The sequence below is a fragment of the Callorhinus ursinus genome, unplaced genomic scaffold (assembly GCF_003265705.2).
Source record: "Callorhinus ursinus isolate GAN/ISIS: 27379988/994484 unplaced genomic scaffold, GSC_fseal_2.0 scaffold20, whole genome shotgun sequence".
Classification (NCBI taxonomy): Eukaryota; Metazoa; Chordata; class Mammalia; order Carnivora; family Otariidae; genus Callorhinus; species Callorhinus ursinus.
Genome location: NW_027397082.1, coordinates 27,063,437 through 27,079,283, shown reverse-complemented (window position 1 = coordinate 27,079,283; position 15,847 = coordinate 27,063,437). Strand labels below are relative to the sequence as shown.

The 15,847-nt window shown below is 37.1% G+C and overlaps 1 protein-coding gene across 5 annotated transcripts in view; it reads left to right on the top strand.

The window, feature by feature from the left end:
- PCGF5 (polycomb group ring finger 5) overlaps positions 1 to 15,847 on the top strand; it is a 113,906-nt gene that overhangs the window by 82,334 nt on the left and 15,725 nt on the right. For all 5 annotated transcript variants that reach the window (XM_025880612.2, XM_073904454.1, XM_073904455.1 and 2 more), the window contains 2 exons: positions 9,966 to 10,064; positions 12,690 to 12,779. In XM_025880612.2, the coding sequence (XP_025736397.1) occupies positions 9,966 to 10,064; positions 12,690 to 12,779 (189 nt within the window). The remainder of the gene's footprint in view (positions 1 to 9,965; positions 10,065 to 12,689; positions 12,780 to 15,847) is intronic.

The window sequence follows — 15,847 nt, the reverse complement described above, 5'->3', positions numbered from 1 at the left end:
GGAAACCAAGTTCCCGCCCTTAGAAAGCCAACACACTAACGTGGCCTAAAACACAGTATAGCAGCAGCAGTTTGAAAAGATTTGAGGTATACATGAAGGATATTTGTTGACTAATCTTAGGACCTGTACCGGTGGGGCAGGGTTCCACAGATTTCTCCAGGAACAAAACTTTGCAGGTGTTGTTTTTCTTGCCCTCCCCAGGCTAGATAGCTGGATGCTTGCAGAAGCCAATTCTGACACACTCCATCTACCTTGCTAGCACCACATACCCGAGCCCAGGGTTCCCCTGGAGAAGATTTGCCCCACTGAACACATTGAGTTCTGCAGAGATCCCTCCAAAGTGACTTATGCCCTCGGGAGGGGAACTCTTAACCCCACACACCCTTAGCCAGGCCTTTTAGCTGGCTACATGGGGAGCAAGGCCTGCCCTTCAGTGCCTGCAGCTGTTGCAGACGCTAATGGCAGACAGCTAGAATGAGTACCAGTCCCACTCACCAGTGAGCCCATGGCAGCTGCAGCCAAGCCTCTCAGTTGGCCATGCAGGAAGCAAGCCCTACACATCATTTTATACCCACACCTTTCCCAGCAGCTAAATGAAGACAGCTAGGCTGTGTGCTGGCCCCCACCCACGAGCAAGCCATGGCAGTTTGAGCTGGACCTCTTAAAAACATGGGGAACAAACCCTGCCCAGTCTGCCCACAGAATGGCCAAATGGGCTGAAGGCCATTTTAACTCACCAGCATGTCCACAGCAATCACAGTTCAGCCACAACAGGAAGGTGTACGCAGCCCACACAAGGGACACACCTGAGCACCTTGTTCTGGTGACCAGGAGGTATTGTGCTAAAGGGACCTCTTCTACACAAGGCCACTTATTTCAAAACCAGGAGATGTAACTGACTTACCTAATACATAGAAACAGAGAGTTAGACAAAATGAGACAGAGGAATATGTACCAAATCAAAGAACAAGATAAAACAACAGAAGAGCTAAACAAAATGGAGATAAGCAATGTGCCTAATAAAGAGCTCAAAGTAATCATCATAAAGATACTCACCAGACTTAGGGTACCTGGATAGCTCAGTCTGTTAAGTGTCTGCCTTTGGCTCAGGGTCCTGGGATCGAACGCCGCATCAGGCTCCCTGCTCAGTGGGCAGTCTCCCTCTCCCCTCCCCCTACTTGTGCATGCATGCACACTCTCAAATAAAAAATAAAAATCTTAAAAAAAAAAAAAAAGATACTCACCAGACTTGAGAAAAAAGTGCATGAACTCACTGAGAACTTCTCAACAAAGAGATAAAAAAGAACTAGTCAGAACTGAAGTGTACAGAAACTGAAATGTACACTAGAGGGAATCAGCAGTGGATTAGAGGGTGAAGGAGGAGGAGTAAAAATTTAATGCTCTTAGAATGTGTTAAAACTTAAGAGATCATGAAGTTAATACAGACTGCTGCTATAGACAGTAGGGTGTTATATATGAGCCCAGTGGTAACCACACATCGAAAACCTCTAATAGATATGCAAAAAATAAAGAATCCATGCATAGCACCAAAGAAGGCCATCAAACCACAAGGGAAGAACAGAGAAGAAATATAAAACAACCAGAAAACAACCAAATGGCAATAATTACATACCTATCGAAGAATGCTTTAAATGTAAGTGGACTAAGTGCTTCAGTCAAAAGACTTAGGGTAACTGATAGATTAAAAAAAAAAAAAGAGCCATCTGTCTGGCACCTACAAGAGACTCACTTCAGACCTAAAGACATACAGAAAGAGTGAAGGGGTAGAAATTTTCCATGCAAATGGAAGCAAGGAAAAGAAAAGCACAGGGTAGCAATTCTTATATCAGACCAAATAGACTTAAAGACAAGAGACCAAGAAGGGCATTACATAATGATAAAGGGATCTAGCCAACAAAAGTATTTTAACAATTGTAAATATCTGTGTACCCAACATAGGAGAACCTAAATACATAAAGTAAATATTAACAGACATTAAGGGAGAAATTAACAATAATACAATAATAACTGGGCACTTTAACACCACACTTAACATTGATAGATCATCCAAACAGAAAATCAACAAGGAAACAATGGCTTTGAACAACACATTAGAGCAGATATATACAGAACTTAACAGATTTAAGTCTGGACTTAACAAATACGTACAGAATATTCCATCCCCCAACAGAATATACATTCTGTTCAAGTGTACATGGAACATTCTTTAGGGTAGACCACATATTAGGCCACAAAACAGGTCTCAATAAATTTAAGAAGACTGAAATCCCTATCAAGCATCTTTCCCAATCATAATGGTATGAAACCAGAAACCAGTTACAAGAAAAATACTGAAAAAAACACAAATACATGGAGGCTGAACAACATGCTAATAAACAACCAGTGGGTCAATGAAGAAATCAAAGAGGAAATAAAAAATACATGAAGAAAATGGAAATACAACCATCCAAAATCTTTGGGAGCAGCAAAAGCTGTTCTAAGAGGGAAGTTTAGGGGCACCTGCGTGCCTCAGTTGGTTAAGCATCTAACTCTTGATTTCAGCTCAGGTTAATCCCAGGGTTGTGAGACTGAGCTCTGTGTCGGGCTCAGCACTGGGCATGGAACCTGCTTGAGATTCTTTCTCCCTCTCCCTCTGGGCCCCACCTTCCCACTTGCACACTCTCTCTCAGTATTAAATAAGAGGGAAGTTTATGGCAATATAGGACTGCCTCAAGAAACAAGAAAAATCTCAATCTAACTTTATACTTAAAGGAACTAGAAAAAGAAAAGAGTCTGAAGTTAGCAAAAGGAAGGAAATAATAAAGATTAGAGTGGAAATAAATGAAATAGAGACTAAAAAAAAAAAAAAAACTCAGCGAAACCAAGAGCTGGGGGGCACTTGGATGGCACATTTTTTAAGCATCCAACTCTTGTTTTCAGCTCAGATCATGATCTCGGGGTTGAGAGATTGGGCCCCACATTGGGCTCTGCACTCAGTTCACAGTCTGCTTCAGATTTTCTCTCCTTCTCCCTCCGCCTTTCCTCCTCAGCCCCTCTCCCCACTCACACACATGCTCTCTTTCTCTCTCTCTCAAATCTTAAAAAAAAAAAAAAAGAGGAAACCAAGAGCTGGTTCTTTGAAAAGACAAGGAAAATTGATAAACCTTTAGCTTTACTCATCAAAAAAACAAAAAACGCCTCAATATCAGAAATGAAAGAAGAGAAATAACAGTTAACGCCACAGAAATACAAAGAATTATGAGAGTACTATGAAAAATCCTGTGCCAACAAATTGGGACAACCTGGAAGAAATGAATAAATTTCTAGAAACATAAAATCTTCCAAAACTGAATGAGGAAAAAATAGAAAACTTGAACAGACTGGTTACTAGTAACAAAATTGAATCAGTAATCAAAAACTTCCATCAAACAAGTCTAGGATGACATAGCTTCAGAGGTGAATTCTACCAAGCATTTAAAGAAGAGTTAATACCTATTCTCAGACTATTGCAGAAAATAGAAGTGGAAGGAAATTCATTCTACAAGGCCGGCATTACCCTGATACCAAACCAGAAAAGGATACTACAAAAAAAGAAAAGCAAACATCATAGATGCAAAATTCCTCAGTAAAATATTAGCAATCTGAATTCAGTGATAACAGTAAAAGGATCATTTACCATGATTAAGTGGGATTTATTTCAGGGATGAAAGGGTGGGTCAGTATTGGCAAATCAGTGTGTTACATCATATTAACAAGAAGGATAAAAACCACACGATTTTTCTCAGATTTAGAAAAACCATTTGATAAAATACAACATCTGTTTATGATAAAAACTCTCAACAAAGTAGATTTAGAGGGAACATACTTCAGAATTAAAAAAAAAAAGGCCATATATGAAAGACCCACAGCTAACATACTCAATGGTGAAAAACAGCTTTTCCTCTCAGATCAAGAACAAGGCAAGAATGTCCATTCTTGCCACTTTTATTCAACATAGTACTGGAACCTAGCTGAGGAGACAAGAAAAAGAAAAGTCATCCCAATTGGTAAGGAAAGAGATAATCTCTATTTGCAGATGATATGATACTATATATAGAATACCCTAAAGACCACCAAAAATCTATAGAACTGATAAATGAAGTCAGTAAATTTGCAGGATACAAATATAAAGAATCTGTTACATTTATATACATTGATAACAAAGTAGCAGAAAGAGAAATTAGGAAAACAATCCCATTTACAATTGCACTAAAAATAATAAATTATCTAGGAAATTTAAAGAGGGGAAAGACCTATACTCTGAAAACTAGAAGAAATGGAAGATGACACAATTGTAAAGATATGTTCATGAATTGGGGGAATTAATATTGCTAAAATGTCCATACCACTCAAAGAAATCTACAGATTAAATGTAATTCCTTCCAAAATACAAATAACATTTTTCACAGAACTGGAACAAATAATCCTAAAATTTGTATGAAACCACAAGAGATTCTGAATATCCAAAGCAATCTTGAGAATAACAAAGCTGGAAGCACCACAATCCCAGATTTCAGGATAATACTACAAAGCTGTAGTAATCAAAACAGTGAGATATTGGCCCAAAAACAGATACATACATCAGTGGAACAGAATGGAAAGTCCAAAAATAAACCCTTAAATTATATGGTCAGTTAACCTACAACAAAGGGGCAAGAATATACAATCAGGAAAAAATGGTCTTTTAAGTAATGGTGCTGAGAAAACTGGACAGCTGCATGCAAAAGAATGAAATTGGACTTTATTAAATCATACACAAAAATAAACTCAAAATGGATTAAATACTTAAATATGAGATCTGAAACCATAAAACTCCTAAAAAGAAAACATAGGCGATAACCTCTTAGACATCACCCTTGCAATGTATTTATGGATACGTCTCCTTGAGCAAGGGAAACGAAAGCAAAAATAAACTATTGGGACTACACCAAAAATAAAAAGCTTTGGCACAGCAAAGGAAACTACTAACAAAACAAAAAGGCAGCCTACTGAATAAGAAAAGATATTTGCAAATGATCTATCTGATAAGGGGTTAATATCCAAAATATATAAACAACTCAACATCAAACAATCCAATTTTTAAAAAATGGGTAGAGGACCAGAAGAGACGTTTCCAAAGAAGACAGACAGATGGCCCAACAGACACATGAAAAGATCCTCAACATCACTGATCATTGAATAAATGCAAATTAAAACCACAATAACATAATCACCTCACACTCATTAGGATGGCTATTATCAAAAACAAAACAGAAAACAGCAAGTGTTGGTGAGGATGTAGAGACATTGGAAACTTTGTGCACTAATAGCCTAAAAAAAATAAAATATTTAGGAATATATTTAACCAAGAAAACATATGATTTGTATACTGAAAACTGCAAAACATTAAAAGAAATTAAGAAGGCCTAAATAGGGGGCACCTGGGTGGCTCAGTCAGTTAAGTGTCTGACTTCAGCTCAGGTCATAATCTCAGGGTCCTGGGATCAAGCCCCACAGCAGGGTTTCCCGCTCAGTGGGGAGTCTGCTTGTCCTCCCTCTGCCCCTTTCCCTACTCATGCTTGCTCACTCTCTCTCAAATAAATAAAATCTTTAAAAAAAAAAAAAAGGCCTAAGTAAATTGGAAGACATCCCATGTTTGTGGATTAGAAGACTTAATATTGTGAAGATGGCAGGCCTACCCAAATTGTTCTTCAGATTGAGTGATAACCCTAGCCAGCATTCTAACTGCCATTCCCACATAAATTGACAAACTGATATAAAAGTCATAGAAATCCAAGGGACCTGATATAGTCGAAACAATCTTGAAAAAGAACAACAAAGTTGGAGGACTCAAAGTCCCAATTTCAAAACTTGCTTCAAAGCTACAGTAGTCAGGACAGTATGATACTGGTAAAAGGGTAGAGACATATAGATCAGTGAAAAGAATTGAGGGAGAGAAATAAACCTATTTTTTTTGACATGGTGGCCAAGATAATTCAAGGGGAAAAAAGTCTTTTCAACAAATGGTGCTGGAACAATTGAATATCCACATGCAAGAAATGAGGTTGGATCCCTACCTCATGCTATATATATGAAAATTAACTCAAAATGGACCCATAGCTAAATGTAACAGCTAAAACTGTAATACTCTTAGGAGAAACATAGGGATAAAATTTTAAGACCTTGGATTTGGAAGTGGATTCTTAAAAATGATACCATCAGCACAAGCATAAAAAAAATAGGTTAGATTTTATCAAAATTAAAAACTTTTGTACATCAAAGAACACTACCAAGAAAGTGAAAAGACGACACACAGAATGGGAGAAAATATTTGCAAATCACACATCTGGTAAACCTTTAGTATTTAGATTATATAAAGAACTCATACAAATGAACAAAAAGATAACTCATTTTAATTTTTTTTTTAAGATTTAATTTATTTATTTGACAGACAAGAGATAGCGAGAGCAGGAACACAAGCAGGGGGAGTGGGAGAGGGAACCCAACGAGGGGCTCCATCCCAGGACCCTGGGATCATGACCTGAGCCGAAGGCAGACGCTTAACAACTAAGCCACCCAGGCGCCCCGATAACTCATTTTTTAAAGTGGGCAAAAGATTTGAATAGACATTACTCCAAAGAAGATAAAAAATGGGTGGGGCGCCTGGGTGGCTCAGTCAGCTAAGCGTCTGCCTTTGGCTCAGGTCATGATCTCAGGGTCCTGGGATCGAGCCCTGCATCGGGCTCTCTGCTCAGCAGGGAGTCTGCTTCTCCCTCTCCCTCTCCCTCTGCCCCTGCTCTCTTGTGCTTGCTCTTTCTCTTTCTAATAAATATATTTTTTTAAAAAAGATAAAAAATGGCCAATGAACACATGAAAAGATGCTAAACATCATTAGTCATTAGGACTATGCAGATCAAAATCACATGACCTACCACTTCACACCCAGTAGGATGCCTTTAATATTTTTTTCAAACAGGAAAATAAGTTAGGATAGTGTATAATAGACTATAAGCTAGAATCAAATACTGATACATGCTACAACATGAACCTTGAAAACATTATGCCAAGTAAAAGAAGCCAGACACAAAGGTCACACATATTGTATGATTCCTTTTCTATGAAAGGTCCAGAATAGGCAGTCCAAAGACACAGAAGGTAGACTGGCTTTTGTCAGGTCTAGGGAGAAGGAAGAAGTAGTGATTGCTAATTGAGTAAGTTTCTCAGTGGGGTAATGAAATGCCCTGGAATTAGATAATGGTATTGGCTGCACAACCTCATGAACATATTAAATATTACTGAATCATATACTTTAAATGATGACTTTTATGGTATTTGAATTATATTTCAATTAAAAAAAAAAGTCAAGCTCAACAGTTGCTCTAGCTGGTGAAGGTACTAGCCATACCATTCCAAAGATGAGAGGAAAAACACTGTTGGGGATTTGGACTTAAAAAACAAACGGGGGTGCCTGAGTCGGTCAGTCAGTTAAGTGTCTGCCTTTGGCTCAGGTCATATCAGGGTCCTGGGATCAAGCCCCGCATCAGGCTCCCTGCTCAGTAGGGAACCTGCTTCTCCCTGCTCCCTGGGCCCCTTCCCCCCACTCCTGTGCACACTCTCTCTCAAATAAATAAAACCTTTTAGAAATAATTTAAAAAAAAATCATTATAATAAGAACTAGAATTTGTTGAATTGTATCCTACAACTGGAAAACTCTGTAACCCATGATACTGACCACTAGCTGATTTCAGATCTAGTCTCTTAACTCTGCTAGAACAAAGGCATAAAGAGTAAAAATGTTTCTAGGGTAACCACCTTAGAAGCAGAAAGAGCCTTTTTTGAACTCTTCCTCTCCTGGCCTGAGTTTGAAGGAACAGGTTAGAAGGCAAGGAAAGGTAACATTCTGGAAACACAAATCTTTTTCCATATAGTATTTCTTCATTTTAGGCAGGGGAGCCTAAAATTTTCATCCCACGAGAGCAACTGACAAGGCCTGGGCTATACACCTACTGTCCCAGGCAGCAGTCTCCCCTTAACCCCCTGCGTGTAGTACAAATTTTTCCATTTTCTGTGTGTGTTATGAAATGAAATGGCAGGAAAGGAGCACTGCTCTTAGGATCATCTCTTTAAGTGTCCCCCCACCATCTTCGTCATCTCTGCTGAGCACTTAATTGTCATTGCCTCCCTTAAAACATGTTGATTACTTTTCAGAGACCTGTATAGCAAGTCCAGGGTGTAACTAGCTAGGAAACAGCGGGGTTATTGGTAATAATTGTAGAATGTTCCTATAGAGAGAAAATGCATAATTGTTATATTGTCATTTCCTAAGTACTTACAAATCAAATATTAATTCAGACCAGAATTTTGCTAGAGATTAATGTCAAACTTTATTGAATTATAAATTCCAGAAACAAGCTTTTGCCTAGTTTTTAAAATCCCTTAACTCTTCTGACAGCTCTATACTTACTAACAATTTCTGAAAAGTTATGAGTAGTGATGCCATGGTCATTTCTATATGTTCTTTTAAATACCTGAGATTTCTCTGCAGATGAGAATACATTTAAAGGGTCTTCCAGTACCTGCCCATTATACTCCAACTTAACTGGGACCAAGAAAATGTGCTAAGCATTCTCTATAAGATGTTCAGAACAAGAAAGTAGACAGGAAACCTTGGGGTAGTTGAGATGATGTGAATAGATAACAAGGAAGATCTGTATGAATATTTATCCCTTTGTTTCCATGCTGTCTAGACTATCAGTCTTACCTTTTGAAATGGCTTGAGTATGTTTTACTTTAGATGTAACTTTTGACTTCTGTTTTCTTTTAATGGATACTTTACCATCTGAATTGTGACCAGGTATCATTTGTACATTTGTTTCTCTTGGTCTTTGCTAGGAAATATATTTTGCTAGGAACACATTTGCTAGGAATAGATACTAACTGGATGGTTTTTTTTTTTTTTTTTTTTTTAAGAGAGAGAGCATGCATGTGTTGGCAGGGAGGGGCATAGGGGGAGAGGGAGAGCAAGAATCTTAAGCAGACTCCAAGCCCAGTGTGGAGCCTGAGGTGGGGATCAGTCTCACAACCTTAAAATCATGACCTGAGCCTAAATAATCAGACACTTAACAGACTGAGCTACCCAGGCGCCCCATGGATGGCTCTACTTTTGACTTAGTGAATTTAAGAACAATTCTGCTTCCTGACCTAATATCCTGTACATGTACGTAGAAGTAATACTTTATATCTTTAAAAGATTCAATTGCTGGTTTTTGTTTTACTATTGATAACTTTTAAGGTTTGGAGATGTAATTTTGTTTCACAAATTGGTTCGTATTTATCATGTCTACAAACCTCATTTTGACTCATTTTCAGTTTGAGCATGCATTCTGGATTGGTTCTTACATTTTAGTGATGTTCGTGCTTAAAGAGAGAATTAGTACTGCTAATAAAATAAGAAAAATCAAGACACATAGAACATTGTTTTTCCAGTAAAGTACTACCACAGCCCATCAGACACCTGACTTTTAGTTGTAGGGGGTCTTGTGGCCCAACTGGCTTCTGCTGAACCCTGGGACTCCTTAGAGCCCCATTTGAAATCACCGCTTTTTAAAAAAATATCCCTAATACTTTTAGAAGCAACATTATATAATAAAATATTTTATATGCTTCTTGTGACCCTTATTTTTGATTAAACTCAATGTGTTGTTAACCAAACTATCTAAAGTATGCAGATTATCGATTGCCCAGGATTTTCCTCATACATTCTTGAAGAATATCATGTAAGTATCTAAGAATTAGGAATAATTTTACCCACTTGTACTAAGGAGTTATAATTTGAAATGTTTTCAGAAAATATTTTGAAAATACTTAAAATTATAGTGGAAATGACACCTATGGTTTCATTAAAAGTAAGGTAGACTATTTTAATTAGTAATCTTTGTTTCCTTTAGGGTTTAATGAAGAAATTCATTCGATGTTCTACACGTGTAACTGTGGGAACTATTAAAAAATTTTTAAGTTTAAAACTAAAACTTCCAAGTTCTTATGAGGTAAGTTAATAATCTAACCTTGATCATGTTGATAATTCTGATCTGAAGTAAAATTCTAACAAAAGAAGTAAAAATTAACAGAAAGTACATTTAATTTTTGTGGAAACTTAGGTTATTTTTATATGTTAAAAATTTAGAGAATGTAATATTTATGTAATCTGTATTTTTTAATTTAACATCTGACTAAAACATGCTGCTAATGCATTTAGTGGTTTACAATTAGAAGAGATACTTAAATTTTCCCAAAATAAATGCTACAGCTAACTAGACTTTTTTTTAATGCCAACATTAGGGTCCTTTTTTGTTTTGTTTCTTAAATGAGACCTTTGAGATCCATTTTTACTTTTATAGACTTCTTTTTCAGAATGTAAAACATTGTCTTTTTATGTAAAAAGATTTTGTAAATAATGTTCCTTTAATTGTGTCATATGCAAAACTGATATTGTTTAGCAGTAGGTAAAACCAACATAATTGCATCTGCATAAATGCAATTTACCAGTTTCCTAACGGAGAGATAAATTGTCCCCATGTTAATCACAGCACAACTTGTAATGTGTTCAATGTTTAGAGAATGTTTATGATCCTAGGAATGTAGATATAATGTAATGAGGAGACATGGCTACCATTTCTCATCTGCCCAAATGGCAGTCTTAACGTGCATTAATTTCTCTTCCTCCCCTTTGGGTTCTGATAGTAGTAGCTTCTGAAGAAACAAAAGACTGAGACTAGTTTCCTATATAAACAAAGACATCAAAGGCAACATTAGTTCTTCATTATATACACTAATATTAATATGAACAGTTTATCGTAGCAGAAATAAAATAGGATTTGAACATAGGCATTGACAGGTATTAAGTATGTATTTTGAGGAAGTCTCTGATCCTAAGTTTATTTAAAAACTCTCAGATAACTAATAATCCATGGATTAAAAATTCTTACTGTGGTTTGGTCCTACAAATAGTAAAACATTTCCAGAGACATCAACTTTTACATTAGGGAAAAAATTGTGAAAGTTAATCAAAGCCCTATGTACTTGGTAAAGTAAAAGATGACAACTTAGATACAACAGTGAAAATAGAAAATGAAATTGTTTTTATGATTTGGTTTTATACTTATTCTTACAAAATACCACATGCAGTTTTATTTCCTTACTTTTAAGTGTGGCCCATTGAGTTACTTTCTAGTTTCCAGGAGGTTGTTAGAGCTGAGAGGACGATTTCTCTCACACAGTCTCACTGCTGGCACACGGTGTCTCTCCCCACAGACGAGGACAGCAGAGCAGGAGACTCTGTCCACTGACAGCTCCTCATCTCTCCCGGTGTAAAGGACTTGTCCTGTGATTTTTAGTAACATTTACTGGTCCCCCCCCCCTTATTTTGCTGTCTTAACACATAGGGTGATGTTTTAATGAAATACCTAACAGCTGAAGCTTTTGCAACAGCATTGCTAATTGGGGCAAGATAGTTTTTAAATGACAACAGAAGCAGTGTACCTAACCAGGGGTTGCATCCTGAATCTCTTTACTTCTTTGCTTATGAATTTATTTTACAGGCAAGATTTAAAAAAAAAAATTATCTACTTGGTCCTTTTAAAAACATTTTGAGGTTGATTGCAAGTCAACATAAATCATCAAAATATCAATATAACTCAGCTAAAAATTTGTCTAATGCAATTGGAACAGTACTCATTTTAGACTTAAAGTTCAAAACTCTAGTCTCTAACCAGACAGAATTATTTAAAACCCATTTTTCTTCGCCTTCCCACACTTTAAATTAAACTCTGTCAGTTTGCCTTTAATAGCTAGAGAACTGAAATGCTTTATTTATAGGGACTTATGATAAACATTTAACTGTGCTTTGTTGAATTGGTAAATCATAGCCACAGTTCCTGGGGCCTTAAGGATTTGGGGGGTTGTTTGGTTCCTGCAACTCTAGAGCAAAAGTGAGCTTTGGAAAGCACATCCCTTTTTTGAAGTTTGATGCAAGATGAGAAGAGGGTCCTGTAAGTATTATGCAAGTTACCACCCAAGCAAAACAGGCCAGAGAGGCCTAGAAGATACAGGCCTGTGGCATGGTCCTAATTGTTCTATTGACTTAGCTACAGGCAATTACCAGAAATTCTCAAATGCCTTGAAGTCCCCATAAATCTTGTATCCACATTGATTCCTTTACCCTCTTTGAATACAAACTAATGAGAGGAAAGCAAGTCCTCTCAATCTTGAGAAGGTGAAAGCATTCTGAGAGGTGAATTCATAAGCCAAAGGTGCTGTGAGGTCTCCACAGTTACTTCTCTTTTTGTAAGAGACAGTCACAGAAATATGTCTAAACTAAGGTTACACAGAGACGTGGACTGAGAAAGCTTACACTGCACTTCAATATTATGTGTACAGACTTGAGTTGGGACAAGACCAGCACTGCTTCATGTTACTTATATCTGAATTGTTAATAATTATGAGATGGACCAGTGCTCTTAATAAAAATATTCAGTGTTCTTTTTAAATAATGGTTAATACTTCTATTTTGTTATAACTATTTGAATCTTTTTTGAAATTTAGGAAAAAAGTCTAAGACACTAATGAATTAAAAATTACTTAAGTTAATGGATCTGTAACTATTCTTTTTAAAGTTGGATGTGCTGTGCAATGGTGAAATTATGGGGAAGGATCACACTATGGAATTCATCTACATGACGAGATGGCGACTAAGAGGCGAAAACGTAAATTGCTTTTATATTTACCTATGTGTATGTTTTAGTTATATGCCATTTTGCTACTCATAATAAACAGTATATTACTTAGAAACAAACAAAAAAATTAACTTGGGAAAGAGAAGAAACTGATTCCTTTTACTGTTTATCCCAGCTACTCCATGATAATTGGTCCTAAGTACAAGACCAAGATCTTTGTTAAATGTGGTTTTGTTACATTTAAGGTGAGTTAAAAACCCCATCTAAATATGTTCAGAACTCTGCTTACCTCAGTACAGAGAAGATGGCACTTACATTTTTTAAAACCCCGATAAAATATGGGAACTTCTAACTATATGGAGTCTCAAGTGAGGAGACTAAGTTTTGCCCTGATTAGTATGTTGTTTAATGGTTGATATTTTTTGGTTGTGGCAGAGGGGACAGATAGAGTAGAATCTAGGTGATCTTTTTTTCAGGTACCTCCTTTACATGAAAGTGTAAAATTGGACCAAAGGGTAAGTGAGTTTGCAGTGGTTTCTGATGTCAGAATTAGATTGTTGTGGCTTAGGCCCTAGGCAGTATGAGAGAAATGATGTAAAAGGAGAAAACCTGAGAAAAATCCAAAACACCCAAAAGGAGAATTCTGTATTTTGAACTATACCTTTGCTTAGGGTTAATTAGAAGGTTCAAGCACATCTTATCTGTATTATGTATAACATTGATAGTAGAGAAATCCAAGGGCTAGGGATTATAAGGCTTGATGTATATCAGTGAGGGAATGTAGTAGTAATGCTACCAGAAATTCTCTTTATAATCTGACTACACAAATACACATTAATTGAGATTGACTGGAAGGTTGTACTAGATGACTTCCAAGGTCTTCTCAGACATTAAGAGTCTCTGGTGTTTATGGTACAATATGTCATACTTCTAAACTCTGCATAATTTTAATCTAAAAAGGTAGGTTATGTTACATTTTCTTATGAAAATATAAACTATTAAAAATACAAAATTAAGAAATGTAACCTCACTCAAAGACAAGTAATACAGAATCTGAATAATGAGGGTTGCCATGTTACAGTGGTTCAAAAACATGGAATGTAAACATTTATGGAATTGTTATAAAACCTCAAAAAATCATGTTTGTGTGTTGTATTCAATGAGTAGGAAAATTGGCTGTTTTTCAGAAATGTCTTGATACAATAAATGAAGCATCTAACTTCTAAAGTCAGAATTTTTTTTTTCTGAGTCCCACTTGGGTAAAGCCTTACCTTGTGAGGCTGAATTCTCATGACCAGGAAGAAAAAATTATGTTCTAGTACCAGTCACCCGCTTGTCGTGTGCCCTGGAAGAACTCAGACCTCTCTAAGCCTTATTTAAAAAAAAAAAAAAAAGAAAGAAAGAAAGGAAAACAAATCTAATTATCTTTGTATTTGGTAAATTACTACCTGCCTTCCTAGGACATTTTATAGTTTTTTAAAATGGTTCTACATACATCACCCTCATTGAATCTTTCCAACCAAAATGTTTCGGGTACCAGGTGCAGATTACAGAGCTAGTCAGTTTTCTCTTACCCAGCACAGTCGGGGCCTAGATATTGTGGTATTACATATAATATCATAATATAATTTTAGCTTTCTTTGGTAAGTCATTGGCCATTTTATTATGTGTTAATGATTTTCAGGTGCTATGAGCAGGTTTGCCTTAAGGTTGAAGAGATGTACAAAGTCATCCACCGTAAGACCTCGGCTAGCACTCACTTGTCCTTCTGACAGTCCCTTCCCAGAGGTCTCGCCCACACTGCCAGTTTTAAGTCAAAGCATGAAAGAGCTGATTTGAAGACTTGGTTGTTAACTGACTATCAGTTAAATCAGTCTTTATTACAAATGTATTTCTGGTTACCCATACCTGATAGTTTAAATTCCTGTGTTGTTTAAGGCATATTTTAATAAAAGTTGGTTGGGAAAATGGTTCAGTACCTTATGATTTTTCAGACTACCACGGTCAGAATCCAGTTATGTCTTACCCCCTCCACTTCTGTCCCTCTGGGCCCCACAGCTGTCACCATTCTCCAGAAGTTCTGTAAAAACCTCCTCCCTGGGCTCCATGCTTCCTCTCCTGCCTCCAGCCAGGGTCCCCCTACTGTCCTGTCCCAGCACAGCACCAGCTGGATCCTCCGAGAACAAGTCAGCACATGTCACTTCTCTGCTGTCAACTCTCGTATCATTTAGATTAACACCAAAGTCCTTCCAGGGTCGTATAGTTACGGAGCCCCATGATTTTTCCCAGACACCTCTGTGATCTTACTCTTCACTCTCCTTTGGCTCACCACATTCTGGCCCCACTCGCTTCTGTTTCCTCTAACCTGCCGGGCTTTCTCCTGCCTCCCTAAGTACCTACATGAATCATTTTCTTTACCCTCTTCACCCAAAGAATTTTGCTTGTACATCACCTTCTCAGTGAGGGCTCCAACCTTCCTTAATAATACAACCCCTGCTCCCAGTATGGCACTCTCCCAGTCCGTTTTATGTTTGACTGTTTTCTATAGTATTTTTTCATACCATCTGGCATACTATACCACTTATTTATGTTTATTGTTTGTCCTCCAACTCAAATGTAGTCTGAGGACAGGGATGATTATTTGTTCACTGCGGAGTCTCCAGTACCCAGAGCAGTGCCGTGTACAAATAATAAATATTTGTTCAAAGAGCAAATCATAGTTCCTTTTATAAAGTCATAGTTATGCAAAAATATCCTAAAGATCATCTCATTTATTTGAATCTCCATTTCCCATGTTTTCTGCTAAATTTAAAATTTTTGCTCATGTTCCAACTAATTATGAATTATTACAATAGTAACTGGTGAAGTCTGACAGTTGGAGTGAATGGACAAATTAGCAATAAAACAGTCATTTCTTGATCAAGCCCCTTCTAGTGCATTTGTTGCAGTCACATCCCTCCCCATCTGTACCCTCCGTTGCCAACAGGATGCCAGGATGTCTGACAAGCTCACAGGACTCTGTCTACTGTTCTTGCTACCTAGCTGTACCTGGGGCTGGGGTCAGCTGATTTCCTAAACTCATGACCACCTTGCAGTTC